The sequence below is a fragment of the Capricornis sumatraensis genome, chromosome 3, assembly GCF_032405125.1.
Source record: "Capricornis sumatraensis isolate serow.1 chromosome 3, serow.2, whole genome shotgun sequence".
Classification (NCBI taxonomy): Eukaryota; Metazoa; Chordata; class Mammalia; order Artiodactyla; family Bovidae; genus Capricornis; species Capricornis sumatraensis.
In genome coordinates this window covers 79,009,796-79,035,380 of record NC_091071.1, presented here as the reverse complement: position 1 = coordinate 79,035,380, position 25,585 = coordinate 79,009,796, and the positions used below count along the sequence as shown (strand labels likewise).

General features: G+C 37.0%; 1 protein-coding gene across 3 annotated transcripts in view; it reads left to right on the top strand.

The window, feature by feature from the left end:
- Positions 1–25,585, top strand: part of SLC4A10 (solute carrier family 4 member 10) — a 240,345-nt gene that overhangs the window by 176,188 nt on the left and 38,572 nt on the right. For all 3 annotated transcript variants that reach the window (XM_068969333.1, XM_068969332.1, XM_068969334.1), the window contains 2 exons: positions 17,521–17,626; positions 24,636–24,797. In XM_068969333.1, coding sequence (XP_068825434.1) covers positions 17,521–17,626; positions 24,636–24,797 — 268 coding nt within the window. The remainder of the gene's footprint in view (positions 1–17,520; positions 17,627–24,635; positions 24,798–25,585) is intronic.

The following is a 25,585-nucleotide window of genomic DNA, read 5'->3' as shown; positions in this document are numbered from 1 at the left end:
TCATCCTCAGTCTGAAGAAAGGTTTCTTTAAATCTGTTAGGAAGAAGATTGGGGAGAGCCCCTGTAGTCCCTCAGAGTTACATCATTGAGAATTGAGTGGACATTGGAAAGGCTGGTTAGAGGGCTGAAGGTAAATTTGTAACAATCTCCTTTCCAATATTCCCTTTGTAATACTATCAGAAACTAGGAGGGTTTTGGTTTCATTAAGGGGATTTAATTTGCTGGAGTTGAAGATTAAGAATTTTAGCAGTCTTCTTTTTAGGTTACTCATCTAGACCATGAAAGAGCTGGTTTGCCAGATTAAATCTAGAGTAAACACAGTTTCCTATTCCATCCTGTTCCTTCATACTAGAAGGGAAAGATCCAGGGTCATCCCACTAATAAATACAGAGTTAAAAGCTACCTTGGTGAAGTGAACATCTGAAGGAAGACCAGAATTTTCTTTAAAAATAATCTGAAATTGATTGTAATAGTAATGAACAGAGTTATTAGGATTTTGTGTATAGGACCGAATTTCGTTTCAGTTAATAAGCTTTGGAAAAGCCCTAGGAACTGCCATATGAAGACACCTAGTAATTGCCTGAGCCTGATCATATAATTAGCTTTTCAGGTGGCACTCGTGGTAAATAACTTGCCTGTCAGTGCAGGAGACATAAGAGATGCGGGTTCAATCCCTAGGTTGTTAGGGTTGTGTGACTAAATGAAATAGTGCATATGATGCACTTAACACAGTACTGGGCCTATAAAAATAATGTCAGCTTTTACTATCACTCAACCCCAAGCTCTATAAGACAAGGACTGTATCTATCTTTATTATCACTGTATCATTTAAGGCCTTAGGAGGAAATTGAGGTTCAACTATCTCAGGCAAAGAGTTAACAAGAAAATAGTTAATCATGTACTTAAAAGTCCAACACCATCACTTTTCAAATGATGGGCATGAAATTTAGAAAATCCATGTTTCAAGCCCAGGGGCTTCCGAGATGGCACTAGTGGTTAAGAATCCACCTGCCAATGTAGGAGACATAAGAGATGGGACTTTGATCCCTAGATTGGGAAAGATAGCCTGGAGGAGACCTTGGCAATCCACTCCAGTATTCTTGCCTCAAGAATCCCATGGACAGAGGAGACTAGCAGGCTACAGTCCATAGGGTCACACAAAGTCAGGCACGACTGAAGCAACTTAGCTCAGTCATATAATGTTAGTGGGCTGCTCTCTGTTTGTAATTCTAGAGACCTTTCAGGATTTTCCCAGTTGGCATTTTTCATCTAATGCTGAGTCTGGTCATCATGACAAGTATATGAACTAGTTGATATTAGTCAGAGAAACTTAGTTGATAAATTTGACTGAGTATTAAATCCCTGAGCAAATCTGTGAGAATCTTAATTTATTTTGGGGAAAATCTTTGGCTATGGCTGGCAGTTCTGCTTTAATCCAAGGAGTAGAAGAAATTAAGCATTTAGCTTCTGGATCCTTAGAAGGTTTAATTTTAACGGACAAGTTCAGAGGAAAGGGAGAGTGTGTTGTTTCAGAGAAAAAGGAAACTTCATTGAGAGAATTAATATGGAGGAACTAAGTGTATATAGATTGTGTGTTAGTCACTCAGTCATGTCCAACTCTTTGCAACTCCATGGCCTGTAGCCCACCAGGCTCTTATACTTATGGAATTCTCCAGGCAAGAATACTGGAGTGAGTTCCCGTTCCCTTCCTCAGGGGGATCATTCCCACCCAGGGATGGAATCCAGGTCTCCTGCATTGCTGGCAGATTCTTTCCATCTGAGCCACCAAATAGAGGAGCTGTATATAGCACAGCAGGAAAGGAGGAAGATAGCACAAGAGGTGAGGCTTGAGATGAGAAGCCAAGGAAGATCATGAGGCTCAGGAAGCCATTTTATCTTTGTTTGTTTGCCTCAGTAAATCTTCAAATCTTATTATGTGGTGTGGTAAATTTAAGCTCCTGATAACGTTTGGAAGACACAAATGACTGATTGAAATATGAATTCCATTCAGTTTTGGAAATTTAGAGCTGTGGTTGTCCAATTCAGCCTTAAGAAAAGTTAAGGGGACTTCAAAAATTTCTCATAATGGCCATAGATACTATACATTGTCTTTGATTGGGTCAATACATTTAGTTAAAAATGTGCCTGAAGAACAATCATGGTTTTCAAATAAAAATTGGCTGGAGTCCCTGTAAGAGGAGTACCCTCAAAATATTTAGATAACTGGGATCCCAAATCTTGGAGGGTTTTCTCTAGAGTAAGAGAATAATTTTCAAGCAGCTCAAACAACTCAAATAGCTCAGATAGCATAAACAGTGCAAATAGCCTGCAGGCCTAATACCAGCCAGTTGTAAGGGAACAGTCTGGTCCCAGAGGAGCCAGGCCAAAAGCTGCTCTGCACAGTTCCAATCTAACAGCCCCTATTCAAAATGGAATGGGGCCAAAGGCTGAATCGGCACAACTCCAGTGAAACATCCCATGTTCCAAAAGGAATGGGCCGAAAGCTAGCCAGTTCCAGCTGGAACAGTCTGATTTCAAAAATCAGACCAAAGTGCCAAATGAATACTCACATACAGAACAAGGCCTTAACCAGAATGGAAGAAACCTTAAAATAGATACTGAGTAAAACCTGGAGAGCTTCAAAATGCAAAGTAGATGGAAGCTCAGATCCAGGAGAAAGACCCACCCTCAAACAACAGGGTTGGTGAGAAAAGCAGTGAGAAGCAATAGGCTCGATGTTGGTACCACACCTGTTGGCTCACCAGCTTCAGAGCTCTTGGGGGCTTTCTGGGGATCCTCTTTAAGGGCCATTAAATTGTTGACCTACAACAAATAGACTACCAGTTATTTCTCTAGCAAAATTAAAAAAAAAAAATTTATTCGGGACCTGCAAAGAATTTCAATTTGGGATCTGCAACCATAGCAACATGTAAGTAAGCTCCCTGCAAGAATGGAAAGGAGAACTCTTCTAAAGGGGGAAATTAAGTTAGGAGGGCCATAGTGACCAAACAGTCCATGGCATTTCATTGGCTGAATTGGATGAGCTGTTGCCAGAGAAGAAGAGGGAATGTTTCTTCTTATTATTCAGGTCTGCTTTTATCTCAAGATGTGAGGCTCCCCTATCTGGTCTCCCAAGGCTATTTAATTGAGGTTGCTGTTTATTAATTTTTTACACTTGTAAGAAGAGATAAATAAATCTATCTTTCCTTGCAATTCTCTGTTCCTCCTCCGATCTCCCTACCTCTTATTCTATTGTGGTGGTCTTTTATTCTGTAACCAAAGTTAAGTGTTAAGTAATTTGCCTAATCTCACATGCTAGCAAATAAAAGGTCAAAATTCTTCAAGTGAGGCTTCAACAGTAACTGAACCGAGAACTTCCAGATGTTCAAGCTGGATTTAGAAAAGGCAGAGGAACTAGAGATCAAATTGCCAACATCCATTGGATCATTGAAAAAGCAAGATTGTTCCAGAAAAACATCTATTCTGCTTTATTGACTATGCCAAAGCCTTTGACTGTATGGATCAAAACAAACTGTGGAAAATTCTTAAAGAAATGGGAGTACCAGACCACCTTACCTGCCTCCTGAGAAATCTGTATGCAGGTCATGAAGCACCAATCAGAACTGGACATGGAACAACGGACTGGTTCCAAATTGCAAAAGAAGTATGTCAAGGCTGTATATTGTCACCCTGCTTATTTAACTTAAATGCAGAGTACATCATGAGAAATGCCAGGCTGGATGAAGCACAAACTGAAATCAATATTGCCTGGAGAAATATCAATAATCTCAGATATGAAGTTGACACCACCCTTATGGCAGAAAGCAAAGGAACTGAAGAACCTCTTGATGAAAGTGAAAGAGGAGAGTGAAAAAGCTGGCTTAAAACTCAGCATTCAAAAAACGAAGATCATGGCATTGAGTCCCATCACTTCATGGCAAATAGATGGGGAAACAATGGAAACAATGAGAGACTGTATTTCCTTGGGCTCCAAAATCACTGCAGATGGTGACTGCAGCCATGAAATTAAAAGACATTTGTTCCTTGGGAAAAAAAGCTATGACAAACTTAGATAGCGTATTAAAAAGCGGAGACATTACTTAACAACAAAGGTCCGTCTTGTCAAAGCTATGGTTTTTCCAGTAGTCATGTATGGATGTGAGAGTTGGACCATAAAGAAAGCTGAGCACTAAAGAATTGATGCTTTTGAACTTGGTGTTGGAGAAGGCTCTTGAGAGTCCCTTGGACAGCCAGGAGATCCAACCAGTCCATCCTAAAGAAAATCAGTCCTGAATATTCATTGGAAGGACTATACTGAAGTTGAAGCTCCAGTACTTTGGCCACCTGATCAAAGAGCTGACTCCTTATAAAAGACCCTGATGCTGGGAAAGATTGAAGGCAGGAGCAGAAGGGGACAACAGAGGATGAGATGGTAGGATGGCATCACCGACTCAATGGACATGAGTTTGAGTGAGCTCTGGGATTTGGTGATGGACAGGGAAGCCTGGCGTGCTGCAGTCCATGGGGCCACAAAGAGTTGGAGACAATTGAGCAACTAAACTGCACTAAATTTGTGTAAAGATCAGTTCTAAAATGTTTTTTTAAACCCACATTTTAAAAACCTTTACATAGTTATATTGATATGAGTATTTCTCCCTCTAGCCAAGTAGTGTGCCTAGGTTACATTTTCTTCTCTATGGCTCTAGCACTGTGACTCCTTTGGCATTCAGAAAACAATGTTCTTTCAGAATGGTATCATAAGGAATTCTAAGGACCCTCACACTGGTGAAACAACTGTACTGGTAAAAAAAAATCATTTTGGGAAGCAATAATAGCAGTTGTTTTAAGGGCATAAACCACTTTTATGGGAAATCTAAAAAAAAAAAAAAAAAAAGAACATTTCCAAAGCAGAAACTGGCTCACAGACTTTGAAAACAAACTTAGGGATACCAATGAGGAAAGTTGAGAGAGATAAATTAGGAGTTTGGAATCAACTCATACAGACTACTGTGTATAACATAATCAACAAAAACCTACTGTATAACATAGTGAACTGTACTCAGTACAGTATTCTATAACAACCCTTATGGGAAAAGAATCTGAAAGGAAATGGGTATATGTATATGTATAAGTGAATCACTTTGCTGTACACCTAAAACTAACACAACACTGTAAATCAACTCTACTCTCATATAAAATAAAATTTTTACTAAATTTTAAAAGTATTGGAAGTTTTGTTAAGAAGCAATTAAGAGAAGGTAGGTAGCTTTATGAGAGACAGACTAAACAACAGGGCAGTTGCTATACCAGAGAGAACCAGGGAAAGAGACAGCTGAGGAAAGTCCTCTTGGGGTCAGAAAACCTCAAACAGTAACCTCAGTTACAAAGAAGCTAGAGTTTAATTGCATCATGAAACCAGAGTGTTTTATGCCCTAGGTTTCTTAGCCTCCAATTAAAATAAATAAATCAATTTTTTAAAAATCTTGATTAAAAAAACAATAAACAATAGAGTAATCACCTGGCAGTTAATGGAGCCTAATAACTGACTGTATGTGGTAACCCCTTCAGCAAGTCCTAAGAAAATACCTGAAAATATGTATAGTGAAGAATAAAAACCCAACAATGTTCATAACATCATGATAAAATGAATTTTCCTTTGAACATTTCATGAGCTGCTCAAAATCATTATATATACTTCAGTTTTCTTCCTGCTTGGAACATGTTTTTCTTGTAAAGCTTCCCCCCAGCCCCCACCTTGTATTGCTAACTGTCCTTTCTCCAGCCTTCCATGCTTGAATGTCCTCAAGCTTTCTCAAGAATTCAATAATTCTACCCTGTTAATTGCTTATTAAAAGTATAAGTATATATTACAACAGATGTGGCACAGCAGATCTCTAGAACTTTTTCATGGTGCGTAGCTAAAGTTCTATACCTTTTGAAGCAACTCCTTATTTCTCTCTTCCCATCTTTGGAAAACACAATTCTACTTTCTATAAGTTTTACTACTTTAAATACCTCATGTAAGTGGAATTATGTAGTATTTGCCCTTCTGTGGCTGGCTATTTCACTTTGCACAATATCCTCAATGTTCATCCCATGTTGCTGCATATGAGAGAATTTCCTTCTTTTTTTTTTAAATGGCTGAATAATATTCTATTGTATATATAATTACACTTTAAACAAAGTTCAGTTGTTGATGGATATTTAGATTGTTTCCACTTCTTGGCTATTTTGAACAATGCTGTAATGAATATGGGAATACACTACGTCTTCAAGATCCGAGTCTCTTTGCATCCAAAAATGAGATTTCTGGATCCTGTAACTCTCTTTTTATTTTTTGGAGGAAACTATATAGTATTTTTCATGATGGCTGCACCATTAAACATATGCTTTATTGCTGTTGAGTTGTAGTTACTCCTTATACATTTTGGATATTAATATCTTACCAGATTTAGTTTGCAGGTATTTCCTCACTCTGCTTATTGTTTCCTGGCCATGTAAAAGCTTTTTAGTTTAATGTAGTCCGATTGTCTTTTTTTTTTTGCTTATATTACCTGTGTTTTGGTGTCATATCCAAGAAATCATTGTTAAGGCCAATGTAATAAAGCATTCCCCCCTGTTTTCTTCTAGAAAATTTTTAGTTTCAGGTCTAATGTTTAAGTCTTATATTCATTTTGAATTGATTTCTGTGTATGATAAAAGGTCCAGTTTTATTCTTTTGCCTGTGGATATCCAGTTTTCCCAGCATTATTTGTTGAAGAGACTTCAACATTTCCACATTGTGTAGTTTTGCCTTTCTTGTCGAAGATTTTTGACTGCATAGGTGAAGGTTTATTTCTGGGCTCTCTGTTCTGTTCTATTGGTCTATGTACCTGTCTTTGTTCCAGTACCATACTGTGGTGTTTTGTTTTTTTAATTACTCTAGCTTTGCTATATATTTTGAAATTAGGAAGTGTGAGACTTCCAACTTCGTTCTTTTTGCTCAAGATTGTTTTGACTGTTCAGAATCTTTCATGGTTTTATATGAATTTTAGGATTAATTTTTCTATTTCTATAAAAAATGTCATTGATATTTTGGTAGTGATTGCACTGAATTTGTAGATCCCCTTGAGTAATGTGAGTATTTTTAACAATGTTGAATCTTGCAGTTCATGAACACATTTCTTTCTTTTCAGTTTTCTTTAATTTCTTTCAGCAGTGCTTTGTAGTTTTAAGTGTACAAGTCTTTCACATTTTTGGTTAAATTTATTTCTAAGTATTTTATTCTTATTGATGCTATTGTAAATGGGTTTGTTTTCTTAATTTCCTTTTTAGATTATTCATTGCTAGTTTATAGAAACTCTACTGAGTTTTTTAATGTTTTAATGTTGATTTTGATCCTGCAACTTTGCTGAATTCATTTATTCTTACAGTGTGTGTGTGTGTGTGTATGTGTGTGTGTGGGTGATCTTTAGACTTTTCTTTATATTAGATTATATAATCTGCAAGTAGAGATAATTTTCCCTTCTTCCTTTCCAATTTGGATGCTTTTTTTTTCCCTTAACTGAATTGCTTTAACTAGGACCTTCAGTACTGTTTTGAATTGAAATGGCAGGAATGGGCATCTTTGGTTTGTTCTTTATCTTAGAGAAAAACCTTCTGGTTTTTCCCTATTGTTTATTATGTTAGTTGTGGGCTTGTCATACTGGATTTTATTATGTTGAGATAATGTCCTTCTACTCCTAGTTTGATGAGTACTTTTATCATGAAAGGATGTTGAATTTATCAGATGCTTTTTTGTGCATCTATTGAGTTGATCATATGATTTTATCCTTTGTTCCATTAATGTGGTGTAATACAATGATTGATATTTGTTTGTTGAACCATTCTTGTGTTCCAGGGATAAATCCCACTTGGTTATGGTGTATGATCCTTTTAATGTGTTGTTGAATTTAGTTTGCTAATATTTTGTTGAAGATTTTTGCACCTATATTCATTAAGGACATTGTTTTTTAGTTTTCTTTTGATGTCTTTTTCTTTGGTATCAGGGTAATTCTGGCTTCATAAAATGAGTTTGGAAGTGTTCCCTCCTCTTCAGTTTCTGGAAGAGCTTGAGGATTGGCACCAGTTCTTTAAATGTATGGTAGAATTCGCCAGTGAAACCATCTGGTCACGGGCTTTTCTTTGTTGGGAGGTTTTTGATTACCCATTCAGTCTCCTTGCTAGTTATAGGTCTGTTCAGAATTTCTATTTCTTCATAATTGAGTCTTGGTAGATTGCATGTTTCTAGGAATTTATCCATTTCTTCCAGGCTATCCAAATTGTTGGTTTGGAATTTCTCATAGTAATCTCTTATAATCTTTTTAATTTCTGTGGCATTAGTTGTAATATCTCCTCTCTAATAATTTTGAGTCTTCTTAATTATTTTCTTCATCTAGCTAAAAGTCTGTCAATTTTGTTGATTTTTTTGAAAAAAAAAGAAAAAACACAATGCATTTTCATTAATCTCTCCTATTGTTTTTCTATTTTTTATTTCATTTATTTTTGTTCTGATGATTATTATTTCCTTCCTTTTGCTTGGGGATTCATTTGTTTTTATTTTTTTAGTCTCCTGTGTTTTAAAGTTAGGTTGTTTATTTGTGAATTTTCATCTTTTTAATATAGGCAATTATTGCTATAAACTTCCCTTTTTGTGCTGCTTTTGCTGCATCCTATAAGTTTTAGTATTTTTTTGTTTTCATTTGTCAAGATACTTTCTAATTTCTCTTTTGATATCTTCTTTGGCTTACTGGTTGTTCAAGAATGCATTGCTTAATTTCCATATATTTTTGAATTTTTTAGTTTCCTTCTGTTTTTGATTTCTAGTTTCATTGCACTGTGCTTTGAAAGTACACTTACTTTGATTTCAGTCTTCTCAAATTTGTTAAGTCTAGGTTGTGACCTAAAATGTGATCTCTTATGGAGAATGGTTTGTGTGTGCTTGAAAAGACTGTATATTCTGCTGCTGTTGGGTGAAATGCCCTGTATATGATATTCGGTTCATTTGGTCTATAGTATTTTACAAATCCTCTGTTTCCTTCAGTTCAGTTCAGTCGCTCAGTCGTGTACGACTCTTTGTGACCCCATGAGTCGCAGCACGCCAGGCCTCCCTGTCCATCACTGTCTCCTGGAGTTCACTCAGATTCATGTCCATCGAGTCCGTGATGCCATCCAGTCATCTCATCCTCTGTCATCCCATTCTCCTCCTGCCCCCAATCCCTCCCAGCATCAGAGTCTTCCAGTGAGTCAACTCTTCTCATGAGGTAGCCAAAGTTTCAGCTTTAGCATCATTCCTTCCAAAGAAATCCCAGGGCTGATCTCCTTCAGAATGGACTGGTTGGATCTTCTTGCAGTCCAAAGGACTCTCAAGAGTCTTCTCTTAACACCACAGTTCAAAAGCATCAATTCTTCAGCGCTCAGCCTTCTTCACAGTCCAACTCTCACATCCATACATGACTACTGGAAAAACCATAGCCTTGATGTGTTATTGATGTCAAAACATTACACCCTTCTAAATTATGTATCCATTAACATATTTTTATAGTAATAGTTTTTAAAAATACTTTTGTCCTTCAACCCCTATACCAGAATTAATTAGACAGACCTTAGTCAGCAAAGTAATGTCTCTGCTTTTGAATATGCTATCTAGGTTGGTCATAACTTTTCTTCCAAGGAGTAAGCGTCTTTTAATTTCACGGCTGCAATCACCATCTGCAGTGATTTTGGAGCCCAAAAAAATAAAGTCTCACACTGTTTCCACTGTTTCCCACCCATTTCCGTGAAGTGATGGGACCTGATGCCATGATCTTTGTTTTCTGAATGTTGAGCTTTAAGCCAACCTTTTCACTCTCATCTTTCACTTTCATCAAGAGGCTTTTTAGTTCCTCTTCACTTTCTGCCATAAGGGTGGTGTCATCTTCATATCTGAGGTTATTGATATTTCTCCCGGCAATCTTGATTCCAGCTTGTGTTTCTTCCAGTCCAGCGTTTCTCATGATGTACTCTGCATAGAAGTTAAATAAGCAGGGTGACAATATACAGCCTTGAAGCACTCCTTTTCCTATTTGGAACCAGTCTGTTGTTCCATGTCCAGTTCTAACTGTTGCTTCCTGACCTGCATACAGGTTTCTCAAGAGACAGTTCAGGTTGTCTGGTATTCCCATCTCTCTCAGAATTTTCCACAGTTTATTGTGATCCACACAGTCAAAGGCTTTGGCATAGTCAATAAAGCAGAAATAGATGTTTTTCTGGAACTCTCTTGCTTTTTCCATAATCCAGCAGATGTGGGCAATTTGATCTCTGGTTCCTCTGCCTTTTCTAAAACCAGCTTGAACATCTGGAAGTTCGCAGTTCCTTATTCATCTTCTATCTGGATTCTATCCATTATTTAAAGTGAGGTATTGAAATCTCCTAATATTATTGTGTAATTATCTATCTTTCCCTTCAATTCTGTCAGTGTTTCCTTCCTATATTTTGGTGCTCTGCTATTAGGTATATATATCTTTTTAATTGTTGTATCTACCCAATTAATTGACTCTTTTATTATTTATCATGTCCTTCTTTGTCTCTTTTGACAGTTTTTGACTTAAAGTCTATTTTGTCTAATATGATTATTGCCCACCCTGGCCCCTGGTCTCTTTCAGTTACTATTTGCATATTTTTTTCTATACTTTAACTTTCACTCTATGTGTGTTCCTAAATCAAAAATCTTTTCTAGATAGCATATAGTTGGATTTTTTCTAATCCATTTAACCACTCTATATCTTCTGATTAGGGAGTAAAATCCATTTACATTTAAGTAGTTATTGATAGAGAACAACTTACTATTGCCATGTTGTTAGTTGTTTCTGTCTTATATTTATCCTTCACCCCCTTTCCTCTCATTTTTCCTTCCTTTGTGTTTTGTTGATTTCTTTTGGTAGTGATATGTTTTGATCCCTTTTAATTTTCTTATGTGGATGTTCTACACAAAATGGTACTTTCTTGATGGTTACCATGGGGTTTACGTAAAGCATCGTATATTTACAACCATCTATTTTAAGCTGATAAAACTTAACTTTATTGCATACAAATGCTGTTCACATTGACTCCCTCTTCCTTATACTTTCTGTGTTATTGATGTCAAAACATTATATCCTTCTAAATTATGCATCCATTAACATTTTTATAGTAATAGTTTTTAAAAATACTTGTGTCCTTCAACCCCTATACCAGAATTAAAAGTGATTCATGTACCAGTATTACAGTATTTTTGTATTTGTATATTTACGGAGGAGCCTGGTAAGCTGCTGTCCATGGGGTTGCTAAGAGTCAGACACGACTGAGTGACTTCACTTTCGCTTTTCACTTTCATGCATTGAAGAAGGAAATGGCAACCCACTCCAGTGTTTTTGCCTGGAGAATCCCAGGGGCGGGGGAGTCTGGTGGGCTACCGTCTCTGTGGTTGCAGAGTCGGACACGACTGAAGTGACTTAGCGGTAGCAGCAGTAGCAGCAGCAGCAAGCTTTATACTTTCATATGCTTTTGTGTTGTTCAGCATCCTTTTGTTTGAGCTTGATGGAATCCCTTTAGCATTTCTTGTAGGCAGTTATAGTGATGATGAACTCCCTCAGCGTTTGTTTTTTTTCCTTTGAACATGGGAAGGTTTTCTTTTTCCTTCATTTTTCAAGTACCACTTTTTTTTCTTTTTTTTGGCCACATATAGTGTTCTTGGTTGGCAGTTTTTCCCTTTTAGCACCTTGAATATATCATCCCACTGCCTTCTGGCCTGTAGAGTTCCTGCTGAAAAATTCACTGATGGTATTATGGGGCTTCTCTTGCACATGGTGATTCACTTTTCTCTTGTTGCTGTTAGAATTTTCTCTGTATTTCTCTTTTGACAGTTTGATTATAATGTCTCTTAGTGTGGATTTGTTTGGATTTACTATGGTTGGAATCCACTGGATTTCTTAAATATGGATATAATTTCCTTCCTTAGTTTTGGGAAGTTTCAGGGCACTATTTCTTTAAATAAGTTTTCTATCACTTATACTCTTTGTTCTTCCAGGGTCCCATGATGCATATATTGATTTGCTTATGATATCCCATGTGTTCCTCAGACTTTATTCACTCTGTTTCATTCTTTTTTCTGATCTAGTCTTCTGACTGGATAATTTCAAGTGACTTGTCCTCAAGTTCACTGATTTTTTCTTCAGCTTAATTGAACCTAGTGTTAAATCCTCCTACTGAATTTTTTTACTTCAATTATTGTATTCTTTCACTCCAAATTCTCTGTTTTGTTCTTTTTAATATTTTACTTTTTGCTGATGTTTTCACTTTGTTTATGTGTCATCTTGATCTCATAGTGTATCATTATAATGGTTATTTTAATTCTCTGTCAGGTAATTTATATGCCTCCATTTCTTTAAGATAAATTTGATTTATTTTATTCTTTTGTACAGAGAGGCAATGGCAACCCACTCCAGTACTCTTGCCTGGAAAATCACATGGACTGAGGAGCCTGGTGGTCTGCAGTCCATGGGGTCGCTAAGAGTCAGACACGACTGAGCGACTTCACTTTCACTTTTCACTTTCATGCATTGGAGAAGGAAGTGGCAACCCACTCCAGTTTTCTTGCCTGGAGAATCCCAGGGATGGGGGAGCCTGGTGGGCCGCCGTCTATGGGGTTGCACAGAGCTGGACACGACTGAAGCGACTTAGCAGCAGCAGCAGCAGCAGCATTCTTTTGTATGGGCCATGTTTCCCTGTTTCTTCATGTATCCCATAACTTTGTTTTCGGATTGGCACACTTGAAACAAAAGCCACATCTCATAGCCTTTATAGACTGGCCTTTTCTTAGAGGGAAGGGAATGCAAATTCTTTGAGCCTGTGTGTGCAATTTCTCAATTAGGTAGAGCTGGCTGATTTCTTTTTCCAGGGACTCATAATTTTTTGCTCTACCTGGGGTCACTCTGTCGTACTGCAAGTTCTCTGGTTTTACGATGTGTGTTGGTGTTGAGTTGTGTCTAGTTCTTCATGACCCCATGGACTGTAGCCTGTCAGGCTCTCTGTCCATGGAATTTCCCAGGCAAGAATACTGTAGTGGAGTGCCATTTTCTGTTCCAGGGGATCTTCTTGACTCAGGGATTGAACCTGCATCTCCTGCAGGTCCTGCATTGGCAGGCAGATTCTTCACCACTGCACCGCCTAGGAAGTCCTGGTTTTTCAGTAGCAAGCTGCTATGATGTCCCATGTTCTCAGAGACCTCCAGATGTCTGCTGTATGCTGACTCCTCATCAGCAGCCTGAATTAGGTGAGACAGATACCAGCCCCTTCTGCATTCTTCTAAAGAGCTTGAACATCAGACATATGCTCCTTTCAGTCCTTCCAGAGGGAGAAGCCTCAGATTGTTCTACCCCTAACTGCATTGAGCCATCCTAGTCCCTGAATGCCAATTTACCCATTCTTCTTTGTTCTCAGTGGCACTAAGGCATCCAGACTACAATGGTTCTGTCAGTACTCTGAATTAGACAAGACAGTTACCAGTTCCTCAGTAGCCCTCTGAAAAGCTGGAATGTCAGATACTGCGTCTACTTTTTTCTTCACCCCCAGGGTAAAAAGTGTGAGCCAGGTTATTCTCTACCATTGCTGAGCTGTGCCAGCTTAGAAAAGGGGCTGAGGCAATTGAAGTGAAATTGCTCTTCTTATCCATTTGAATGTGGCTTTTCACAGCTTTGCATTCTGGTATGGCAACATCTTGACTAGAGTCTAGAATTCTCATTGCAGTATTTGGAACGTATTTTGTTAAATTGCAGTTTCTGTGGGGGAGAGAGTGGAACTTTGCATTCATCCATCTTGTGATTCACTCCCTCTGTGATTTACTCTTGGGCTCTGCTACATTTGCCATTCTGAGAGTCCTTTCACTGCTTTCTTAGGTTGGAAGCCCTCTTTCCTTCATCCTATATCTTCTTTGTTTCCTTACAAGTTATGCTTTCTAATTAATGACACATGCACAAAAAAGCTGGAATCTGCAAAGAATAAACATTTTTTTTCATTCTTCCTTACATTTGATTTGATGATTTCATTCCACAAAGACCTCTAGGTCCAAAGTAATTTTGCCTTACAGTGTTGATGGTATTGCTTAGAGAAAAGACTGAGGCTATTCTTGGAGTGGTATGTACGTAAGTCTGTAGCAGTTGGGGATGGATTTCTGGTATCAACTATTGTATAGTCAAACTTTAAACTAGTTCTCATGTTTTTGGCTTCCTCTTTTTACTCTGTTTCTTTTTTGAGTATAAACTCTTCTCTTAGTCAAGACCCTCCTTGATATTTTACTCATCAGGACAGCTCCCTCTTTTACTGCAGTTGGAAGAATATATATATATATACATACACATATATATATCCTATATAAATTTATAAATTTTATTTTTATATATAATTACATATATCTGTTTATATATAAATATATACATATATTTATGAGTGTGTGAGTGAGTAAGAGAGCACTACCTAGGTTTAAATTCTGGCTCTGCAGTTTCTAGCTGTGTAAACTTGGCCATGTCACTTGTGTCTCGATATATTCGTGTGACAACCTAGTTTAGGGATTAAATTAAAAGGTACTGTTATTATTGCTCTTCTGTTCTGCTTTTTCAAAAATCCTATTTTCATATGACTTTCATATTCTGTTTGTTTACATATCTCTCTTTTTGATGTATCTCCTCGTGTCTCTTTTTATATTATTCCTTAGCTTAGTGAATTCTAGGTCATAACAAAATAAACATGTGTATTCAGTCCTCTTTTTTAAGCTAGAAGCCAAATCTGATTTTTAATTTTAGAAAATAATCAGTGATTTAATGGTTTTAATGTAATTTTAATAATTTAAGCTATTTTTAAAATGAAATTATTCTCTCTAGTCATATATTATCTTTACTATATTTGCCTAGTGATCTAATAATGACCCAGAGTCAAAATTGAATGGGAATTTTCTTTCTTTTGATAGATTCTTAGTAATAGTAGTGAAACTATTTTAATGCTGGTCAGAATTTAATTCTCTTTAAAGAATTGGAAACAAAAAAGAATATCAGCATGTTAGAGAAAAGGCTATTGTTCTTTTTTGTATTACAGCAATTGAAAGTTAACAGTTTTATTACATCTTATGAAAAACCAAAAAATGAACCAGAAAATAATGATGATAATCATGATGATGATAGGAGCAACAATTATAAAATGCATAAACATATACATGCCATTTAGTATATATCATGTTACATATTCTTCATAATAGCTCTACTAGGTAGGCATTTCAGTCCTCATTTTACTTTATGAGGAAACCAAGGTTTAGAGTGCTTAAATAACTTGCCCATGCCACACAGCCAGTAAAGCACAGAGCTTTCTGATGCAAAGGCCTGTGTTCTGTGATTATGTACAACTAATCCAGGACTTTGGTATGGAGCAGAGGCAATGGAAGCCCACTCCAGTACTCTTGCCTGGAAAATCCCATGGACAGAGGAACCTGGTAGGCTGCACTCCATGGGGTCACTGAGAGTCGGACACGATTGAAGGACTTCACTTTCACTTTTCACTTTCATGCATTGGAGAAGGAAATGACAACCCACTCCAGTGTTCTTGCCTGGAGAATCCCAGGGACGGGAGAGCCTGGTGGGCTGCTGTCTATGGGGTTGCACAGAGTCGGACACGACTGAAGTGACTTAGCAGCAGCAGCAATCCGGGACTTGGGAACCTATAGATTTGAACAAATTGCATTAATGAATGACTATTACTGCCTTTCAAAGACCTTTGTTTCCCTTTTGCTATGTCTCCTCCTTCTGATACCACAGTGGTCACTGCAGCTACTCATAGTGGCTAATACTTCCTTCTCTCATTCCCTTAAAATCCTCATTAACAACTTTCTCATTGGACTCCTCTGTGTTTTTAGTGCCCCAGTCCCAAGTGAGCCCAGGTGGGAATACTCTAACCATCCTTAGTGAGAAAAGGTGCAGGCCTGTCTGTATTGCTCAAGTCAAGTAGAATTTCTTATAATAATAGACACTGAGTATGCTTTGAAAAATGAATGAGTGGTGATAAAAAAGAACAGACTAAAATTCCTGATGTAGAAAGAGAGACTGTAGCTTAGGCAAAGGAATTTATCAAGTAGAAACTGTAATATGTTTTCCTATAGAAATAATAGTAGTTGAGTTCTACAGTTCAATTGATATCACTAAAATAGCAGTCCAACCTATTTTTAAGTTTTGTAGTATATGTGGGTTAACCTGGGAGCCCAAATACGATTTTTATAAAATGCTTCTAGAAGAAAATGCTCTCTGAAGGGCAAATAATAGACAACGAATTTTTTAAACAAAACATTTGTAAATTGAAGTTAACATCTAAGACCATTAACTTGTTGATAATCTTTGCTTGTGTCTTCTCATTTACTTACAAAGTTATAAAGAATGTGATATCAAAAGCTGTTTTTTATTACATAGTAGTAAGAAATGCCCAAATCTTTCCCATTCTTTCTGCTGTTACCCTCAGCATTCGTCATGTTACCTTGTATGTAGCTGTTGTTCAGTCACAGTTGTGTCCTACTCTTTGCAACCCCTACTCTTTGTGTGGACTGCAGCAGGCCTGGTTTCCTTGTCCTCCACTATCTCTTAGAGTCTGCCCAAACTCACGCCCATTGAGTCGGTGGTGCCATCCAACCATCTCATCCTCTGTTGTCCTCTTCTCCTCTTGCCCTCAATCTTTACCAGTATCAGCGTCTTTTCTAATGAGTCGGCTCTTTGCATCAGGTGCTCAAAGTATTGGAGCTTCAGCTTCAGCATTAGTCCTTCTAATGAGTATGGGGATGACAGAGAATTGATTTTCTTTTCTTACTGGTTTGCTCTTACCCTCAGCATTTATCTTGTTACCTTGCATATATAGTAGCTATTCAAAAAGTTTTTGCATATTGATTGAGTTTTAATAAGACTATCACTCATCACAAAGAAAAGTATATCCTGAGATACACAGGGTTCTTACTTCAACTTAGCTTTAATTTAAAATTACATAGCATAATTCTAAGTGATCTTTAGAATATGAAATATATATATAAACATATATATGTTTTTACAATATTAATAAAAATACATAAATTATAAAAATACATTTGGATGTTTATCATTTTTTCCCACTTGACTTGTAATTTAGGGGTAAATGGTTGTTGTAAGATTTAGAAGGCATCTTGATTTAAAAGGCCCCCAAAGCCTTGTGTTCTAACCTATACTTTAAAAAATTTCCTCTGACTGGAACAGAGAGGGAATGACCTCTCATTCCAGGAAACATTAAAAATGCTCTAATGTCCTAGTAGTATATCTATTGTATGTCTGAAAATAGTGTGTTTTGGAGTATTTAGGAAGACCGAACTACTTATCTCTCAGATGGAGGAAGGCTGTGATTGGGGAAGAAGGACGACTTACAGATCTATTTTAAGTCTGGTCACAAAAAGATACTTATTTCATAAAAGACACTGTTTTGTCTTTGCAGATGTAACTGTGTGGAGCCACATAATCCTAGTAATAATACATTGAAAGAATGGAGGGAGTCCAATATTTCTGCCTCCGACATAATTTGGGAGAACCTAACTGTTTCGGTAAGTGAAACATGTCTTGAATCTTATTACTATAAGGTCTTTTTTGACATTTTGAATGTTAAAATTATTGCCACTAAGGCAAATTATTTTAAATAAATACTATTACAAAAGTGATAGTTTTATTTCATCCATTCAAATATGCATAAGTTAACTGGGGGTTTTCCTTCATTATTAAGCTTTTCCAATAGTTAGCAGTCCTGAATTACTCTAAAAGCACACATATATGGCATAATGTGACTAGATTAATTGAAAGCACATTAAATAAGAGTAATGTTGACCTAAATTAAACCATATGACAGAACTAAGTCAGCCTTCTGTGTAAAGAATGCTTTTACTTCACTCCGTAATCCTGCTCCAGCTGTTCAGAATATGTTGAGGGGGAGGGGATGTTTGTTAATATTTTGGTATAAATATTGAACTTTTGGGGAAAACCAAAGTCAGTTTTCTTAAAATTTTGGCATCTCCCTCAGAAAGAGTTTTCGTACTTCCATTTTCTCCTTATCTTCCTTCCATTTAAGAAAGAGAATGACACATATTTTTCATCTATCAAAGTTAAATCTTGTACCTTTAAAAACATTTGTCTTTTCTTTTTTTAATGATGTCTTTTTTCCCCCCTCATAGTTGAATATCTCTGTTTTTCTTAATCTCTTGTAATATTTGTGCATCCCTATTTTCATCTATATTTACATCCTTTACTTCGGGTCAGTCAAATCTCATAATTGAAAAAATACAAATATTCTGCTTTTAATAAGGATTAAAATCTGAGTCATTCTAGTTTCTTTTCTATTCTTCTCAGTTACAAACATTACAGTCCAAAGCTTCTGCCAATTTACCTACCTGTATAAGCTCAAATCCCATTATAACCATCAGCATAAAACTGTATGAATTCTAGTTCATTTCATGAGAAACACATTTTAGTAAGTGAGCCAGTTAGTGATACACACAAACCTTTTTTGTTGTACGATTATAAAACTCTAAACACAGTTCTTACAAAAGTACTTGACCTGTTGCCTATTTTTCTCACTTTTCCTCATTAAGTATTTTTTTCAGAATCAAAATTTTTAAAATTCCACCTTTGACCTATATTTTACTACCTTTCTTCTTACCCTAGTCATTTGCTCTAAAATGTCTTCACTTTCATTTTTTTTCTGTTATAGTTAACATTTATTCTGTTGTATTTTTCCTTAGAAAAAAGATTACCGAACTTCTGAGAGCTCATTTAAGTTGTCCAGTAAAAGAAATGATGAGCTGAACAAGAATGCTACAGTTGTTCAGAATTTAGACATGGTTGATTCATTCAGCAATGCATCTTCCATTTATATTCCCCTTTTATAAACTATAAGGATATTATATTTTAAGAGTTCCTTGCTTTTGTCCCTCATCTTGGTGTCCCCTACAATACACTTACCCAATAATTTCATCTCTAAATTATTTAATATGATAATTTACTCTGTGTTTTATAGTCTTGAATAATTTCATATTAAAACGTGTCCAACTCTTTGCAACCCCATGGACTGTAGCCCACCAGGCTCCTCCCTCCATGGGATTCTCCAGGCAAGAGTACTGGAATGGGTTGCCATTTCTTTCTCCAGGGGATCTTCCCGACCCAGGGATCAAACCCGAGTCTCCTGGATTCCAGGCAGATACTTTAACCTCTGAGCCACCAGGGAAGTCCAATATTTATTCCATATAGTAGCAAATCCTGAATCATACATTTCTAAGAGACTCATAGCACAATTGATCTACTTAGGCATGAGTTAATTTTAAATATTAGAAGTTTTAGGGTCAAGCAGAGTACAGTGAAAAATACTTTGCAATCAATCAAACAAAGCAAATCTAATCCTGAGGTGCCTTTTTTTTTTTTTTTCTTTGTAAAGTTCTGCACTAGGTGTTAACAGTCTGGCAGAAATTTTAATATTATTTTTCATTAGGTAAAAGCACTGTTTATAATAAATAATTGCTAATCTTGACCAGAAATAGCACTTATCACCAAAGGGTATTCTACATAATGAAAAAAACTTACAATTTTAAGTCATTGAGTGCCATAACGATTTGTCTTAATTGTTATTCTATTTTTTTCTGAGCATAACCATCAGGATCATCAAAAGCATTTTATTAATTTTATTAACAGTGCTAATGGCTGTTATAACTAGTTTTGTAAAAATGGTCATGTAATATTTACTCTGTGTATTAGTCACTTGATAACTTTTAATTGAATTGTTACATAGCTCATCAACTTTAATTTTTACTTTGCTAACTCAGCAATGGCAAGAACTTCAGCTTTCTTTGATTCTCCCAAATAACTGTATGCATAGTAAGTGTTCAATAAACATTTAATGATTATTTTGAAAAGCAGTCTCAAATCGCAGATTTACTATTTAATGTAAATGTCTTGGTTTATTTTGTTTTCTAGCTTTATTGAGGTATAATTGACAAATAAAAATTATATATTTAAGGTATAAAATATATTTTGATGAATATATACAAGGTGAATGGTTACCACAATCAAGCTAATTCACACACATACCACCTCACATAAGGAACCTTTTTACTTGGTGAAAACAATTAAGATCTACTGTCCCAGCAAATTTCAATTATTTAATGAGATATTATTAACCATCGTCACTGTGTTATACACTAGCACTTCATAGTTTATCGATCCTGGATAACTGAAACTTTGTTCCCTTCAACCAATATTTCCCCATTTTTCCTCTCTCCCTAGTCATTGGTAACTATCATTCTGCTCTCTGCTTCTGTGTTTGACTTTTAGCTTCCACATAGAAGATAAATCATACAGTATTTGTCTTTCTGTGTCTGGCTTGTTTCGATTAGCATGTCTTAAACAGATTCATTCATGTTGCTGCAGTGACATTGCCTTCCTTTTTAAGGGTAAATGATATTCTATTGTATGTTTATACTACAGTTTCTTAATCCATTCATCCATTGACAGACATCTAGGTTATTTCCATATCTTGACTATTGTGAATAATGCTTAATTCAAGTGTTTTATAGCAAGCTAGAGTACTTAGGTTTCTATGTTTATATATATATTTTAGCAGTATATCAAAATCTGTCATTATAAGGAATTCCTAGACAAGGTTTAAAATATTCACAGGCAATTAACTAGCAATTGGTTAAGAATTGTTTCAATGCCAGAATTACATATTTAGCTTATACATAAATAAGGGGCAGGACACTAATGCCAACTCTAATTTCTTACTTTATCAAACTTAATTTTTACCAACTTATAAAATTGTTGAAGCTTAAAACGTGTTGAAGAATAATTAGTAGAAATGAGTTTGTCAACAAGCGTTTTTTTCATTTTCGTAAGTGAAACCATATGTGAGACTCAAAATAAGAGACCAGGATTTAGATGTAGTTTTCTCTTCCAAATCTCAGGACTTCGTGTGTGTGTGTGTGTGTTTTAAGGGTACAGTTGGTATAAACCAGAAAATAAATGTAGAATATAGTAGCTCACAATTTTTCCTTTTTAAATAACATACTGCCCCCCTAAAAGAAAGAAAAATATACTTTTCAAATTTGCTTTGAATTAAAGTGACTAGGCAGGCTAATGGCAATGTATTATAGCTTATAAGACACTTAAATAATTCTTTAAATGGTTTCTATATTACTAAGAATTGAGAACAAGACTCAACCAAGTCCAAGACTTGGAAGACTTTTATATCTGCACAAAAAATTGAAGATGATCACACATATATAGGTAATGTGTTTACAAAGGAACTTTTAGCTCCTCTTTGTATTTATCCACTCTTTTCTTTATTTACTTTTAATTGGAGGATAATTGCCTTACAGTGTTGTGTTAGTTTCTGCCATACAACAGCATGAATCAGCCATAAGTATACACATACCTGCTCTGTCTTGAACTTCTCCCCCAGCATCCCACCTTTCTAGGTCATCACAGCACCAGGTTGAGCTCCCTGTGTTATACAGCAACTTCCCACTAGCTATTTTGCACGTGGCAATGTATCTATTTCAGCGGTGCTTTCAATTCATCCCATCCTCTCCTTCACCCATTCACAAGTCCAGTCTCTATGTCTGGGCCTCTATTCTTGCCCTGCAGATACGTTCATCAGTATCATTTTTCTAGCTTCCATATATATATATATATTCCATTACTTTGCTTAGTAATTGCTTTACTTGTTCAAGGGGCAAGAGAAGGGACTAAAAATTTCAAGGATTTGTTTTTGCTTCTTTATCCATTTTAACAGAGTTTCGAGAGAAGGAAAAACTAAAGCTATAATTAAGGCTTGGGGATTTTTTTTTTTCCAATTAGCAAAGTTTCTGTGCTCTGTATTAACTTAAAGTGGTTAATTGGAATTCAACTTTAGCTAGCAAAAAAAAGTAGCATTTGCAGTTAGATTAGAAAAAGGAACAGAATTGTTTTAGATAATTATAAAGTATACAAACAATATTTCTCAAAAATCTCAGCCTTACAGGTAACTGTCCCAAGTGATTTTACTAGTTTGTTTTTGGATAACAAGGTAAAGGTCTGTGATTTAGTCTAGAATCTTTCAAAGGTATGTGTTTCCTGCTGTACTCCAGGGCTTGAGGCTTTGTTCGTTGGACAGTCTCTGCTGGTGATCAATCTGGCAGTCCATATTTTCTCCTAATATCTTTCTGTACCGTGGCACAATTCAATTCCTAATTCAGGTTCAGAATATCTCAGGTACTAGCAAGGTCACTGGATCCCATTCTTTTCTGTTTTGAAATAAAAAATTAAAATTTAATGTTCTAATCTTTAAAATGAAATGGCACAATCCAATCTAATATGAGCTTTTTAAAAAAGTCTTAATTTCAAAATAATATTGTTTAAAATGCTGTTTTTTTCCTCCAAGAAAAAAAAATTTTTTGACTTTGCTGCCACCTCATGGCTAAGACAGCAATTAGAAATGCTTCTTCAGGGGCTTATAAAATATATACCAGGAGAAAAAAAAAAAAGAGAAAGATCATGAAGTTATTTGTTGTTGTTATGTAGTCGCTCAGTCGTGCCTGACTCTTTGTGACTCCATAGAGTATAGTTTGCCAGGCTCCTTTGTCCATGGAATTCTCCAGGCAAGAATCCTGGAGTGGTTTGCCGCTTCCTTCTCCAGGGTATCTGCCCTACCCAGGGATGGAACCCGGGTCTTCTGCATTGGCAGGTGGGTTCTTTACCCCTGAGCCACCTGGGAAGCTCCTGAAAAAGTCATAGTAAATATGAACTTTGCCCTGCTCCTATAGTACTTTTTCTCTTTTGTTCTATAATTTAAGTTTGAGCCCCATCTTTGACTTCTAGTTTCACTTCAGTAATAATATATCGTATTTTTTTGTTGTTGCTTTTCTCACCTTTCTTGGGAGCTTTAGGACTAGATAATTCTGAGAATCACTGTTCTCCTTTAATATGCAATAATATTCCCACCAGCTCTGCTGCTGCCCAGCAGTGGTGAGGCTATAGCAAATTACTTACCTTCTTTATACCATAGTTTCCTCAGATACAACATGGAAATCATAGCAACTACATATTTTATAGGGTTGATGTGATACTTAATTAAGTTGATGATTGGTGAATCAATCAGTTTTATAGATTTAATTTTTAAAAGTCAAAAATTTTAGGAAATGGTTCTGTCACGCGAGTGTGTGTTCCTCGGTTCTATGTCTCGTCACAACAAAGATTTGGAGTGACGGACATTAAAGCCCTCGGCGCGTCACAGCTCTTGGGTCTTGGACAAACCGTGTTATAGCTCTCAGGCAAATCAGTGTTACAGCTCTATTTTATTTAGAAGATAGCCTCAAAGCATGAAGGCATGCCAACCCAAACACTCGAAGAGAAGAGAGTGGAGGAGCAGGCGGGGGAGGGAGAGAGAGAGAGTGAGAGAGGCAGAAAGAGAGAAAGAGCGCGTGCACACAGGAGAGAAAGAGGGAGAGAAAAGCGCTTTGGCTCCTCCTTTTATATGTTTTTTCCTCCACATGGGCCTGCCCTATGCAAATTGGGCTTAGCCAGGAGTGCTGATTGTTCTACCTGAAGTCTTCACTCTGGTCCTTGGACCTTCCTTTGACCTGCCTTGTCTTTTCAGTTCAGTTCAGTCGCTCAGTCGTGTCCGACTCTTTGCGACCCCATGAATCGCAGCACGCCAGGCCTCCCTGTCCATCACCAGCTCCCGGAGTTCACTCAGACTCATGTCCATCGAGTCGGTGGTGCCATCCAGCCATCTCATCCTCAGTCGTCCCCTTCTCTTCCTGCCCCCAATCCCTCCCAGCATCAGAGTCTTTTCCAATGAGTCAACTCTTCGCATGAGGTGGCCAAAGTACTGGAGTTTCAGCTTCAGCATCATTCCTTCCAAAGAAATCCCAGGGCTGATCTCCTTCAGAATGGACTGGTTGGATCTCCTTGCAGTCCAAGGGACTCTCAAGAGTCTTTTCCAACACCACAGTTCAAAAGCATCAATTCTTCAGTGCTCAGCCTTCTTCACAGTCCAACTCTCACATCCATACATGACCACAGGAAAAACCATAGCTTTGACTAGATGGACCTTAGTCAGCAAAGTAATGTCTCTGCTTTTGAATATGCTATCTAGGTTGGTCATAACTTTTCTTCCAAGGAGTAAGCGTCTTTTAATTTCATGGCTGCAGTCACCATCTGCAGTGATTTTGGAGCCCAAAAAATGAAGTCTGACACTGTGTCCACTGTTTCCCCATCTACTTCCCATGAAGTGATGAGACCAGATGCCATGATCTTCGTTTTCTGAATGTTGAGCTTTAAGCCAGCTTTTTCACTCTCCTCTTTCACTTTCATCAAGAGGCTTTTTAGCTCCTCTTCACTTTCTGCCATTTTGGACTCCTTTTCCCTATTCTCCCTATCTGACAGTTCTTACTGCTCACTACCTATCCAAACATGAGCCTTAATGATAAACCTTGGCAACTCAACTACAAGTGATCCTAAGACATTAGTTTTCTGAAAGAACTGTGTCCACCTTTTTTTCTTAATAGCTCCGTTTGTTTTACTCTCTGGCAGGAATGCAAGTCCCTGCACGGGGAGTATGTTGGACGAGCCTGCGGCCACGAGCACCCCTATGTCCCAGACGTTCTGTTTTGGTCAGTGATCCTCTTCTTTTCCACAGTTACTCTGTCAGCCACACTGAAGCAGTTCAAGACTAGCCGCTATTTTCCAACCAAGGTACTTAGACTACAGGTTTTCTGATCAAAATGTCTACCAGCGTAAAGCGTGGTACGGTGATATGTGTATTTTGGGACAAAAGAGAGAGCAATTACTGTCATTAAAGGGGCCACTAAAAGGCTTTTGTGTGACTGAGCTGCCATATTTGGAGCGAGGTGTGGTGAGGTGGGGAAGAGGAATCATTCTGTGAGACTGGAGCTGGGAGTGCAGATTGCCTCCAGGCTTATCTTCTAACTTCAAATCCTAGAGATAAACTCCCACTTTCCGACTTTCATTTTTGGAACTCAAAAGCACACGCTGCATTACTGATTGTCACTTTCTTGCCCAGTGAACAGTGGGAACTATTCCAGCCTGACAGACACCTCATAGGAGCCACTGTTACATTTTGTAATTGGGAAAGCCCCTGCAAGACTCATTGGAACACTATCCCCTTTTTCATTTTTAAAGTGTCAGTCCCTCCCCCTAACCCACCACGTTTGCATCTGCATATTTGGAAAAGAAAGTAAACAGAGAAACAGCTTAGTTCAATATTTAACACTGCAAAGTAACACCTATAAGGCCTGACTCAGCCAAAAAAGTACTACGGAAGGAAGGGAAGGAGAAAGAAGAAAAGAAAGAAGAGAAACAAGAAAACAAGCTTTTGAGAGATGAGCTAAAAATTGTGATGAAAATTCTACTCTGGGAAAATGTTTTAAGAACTGTTTGAGAGAAGCTTTTTTTTTTGTTACCTCTTCCTTCCCTAGGTTGGAAGATTCATTTCTTTCCTCCAAAAGCTTAATTTGATTAAT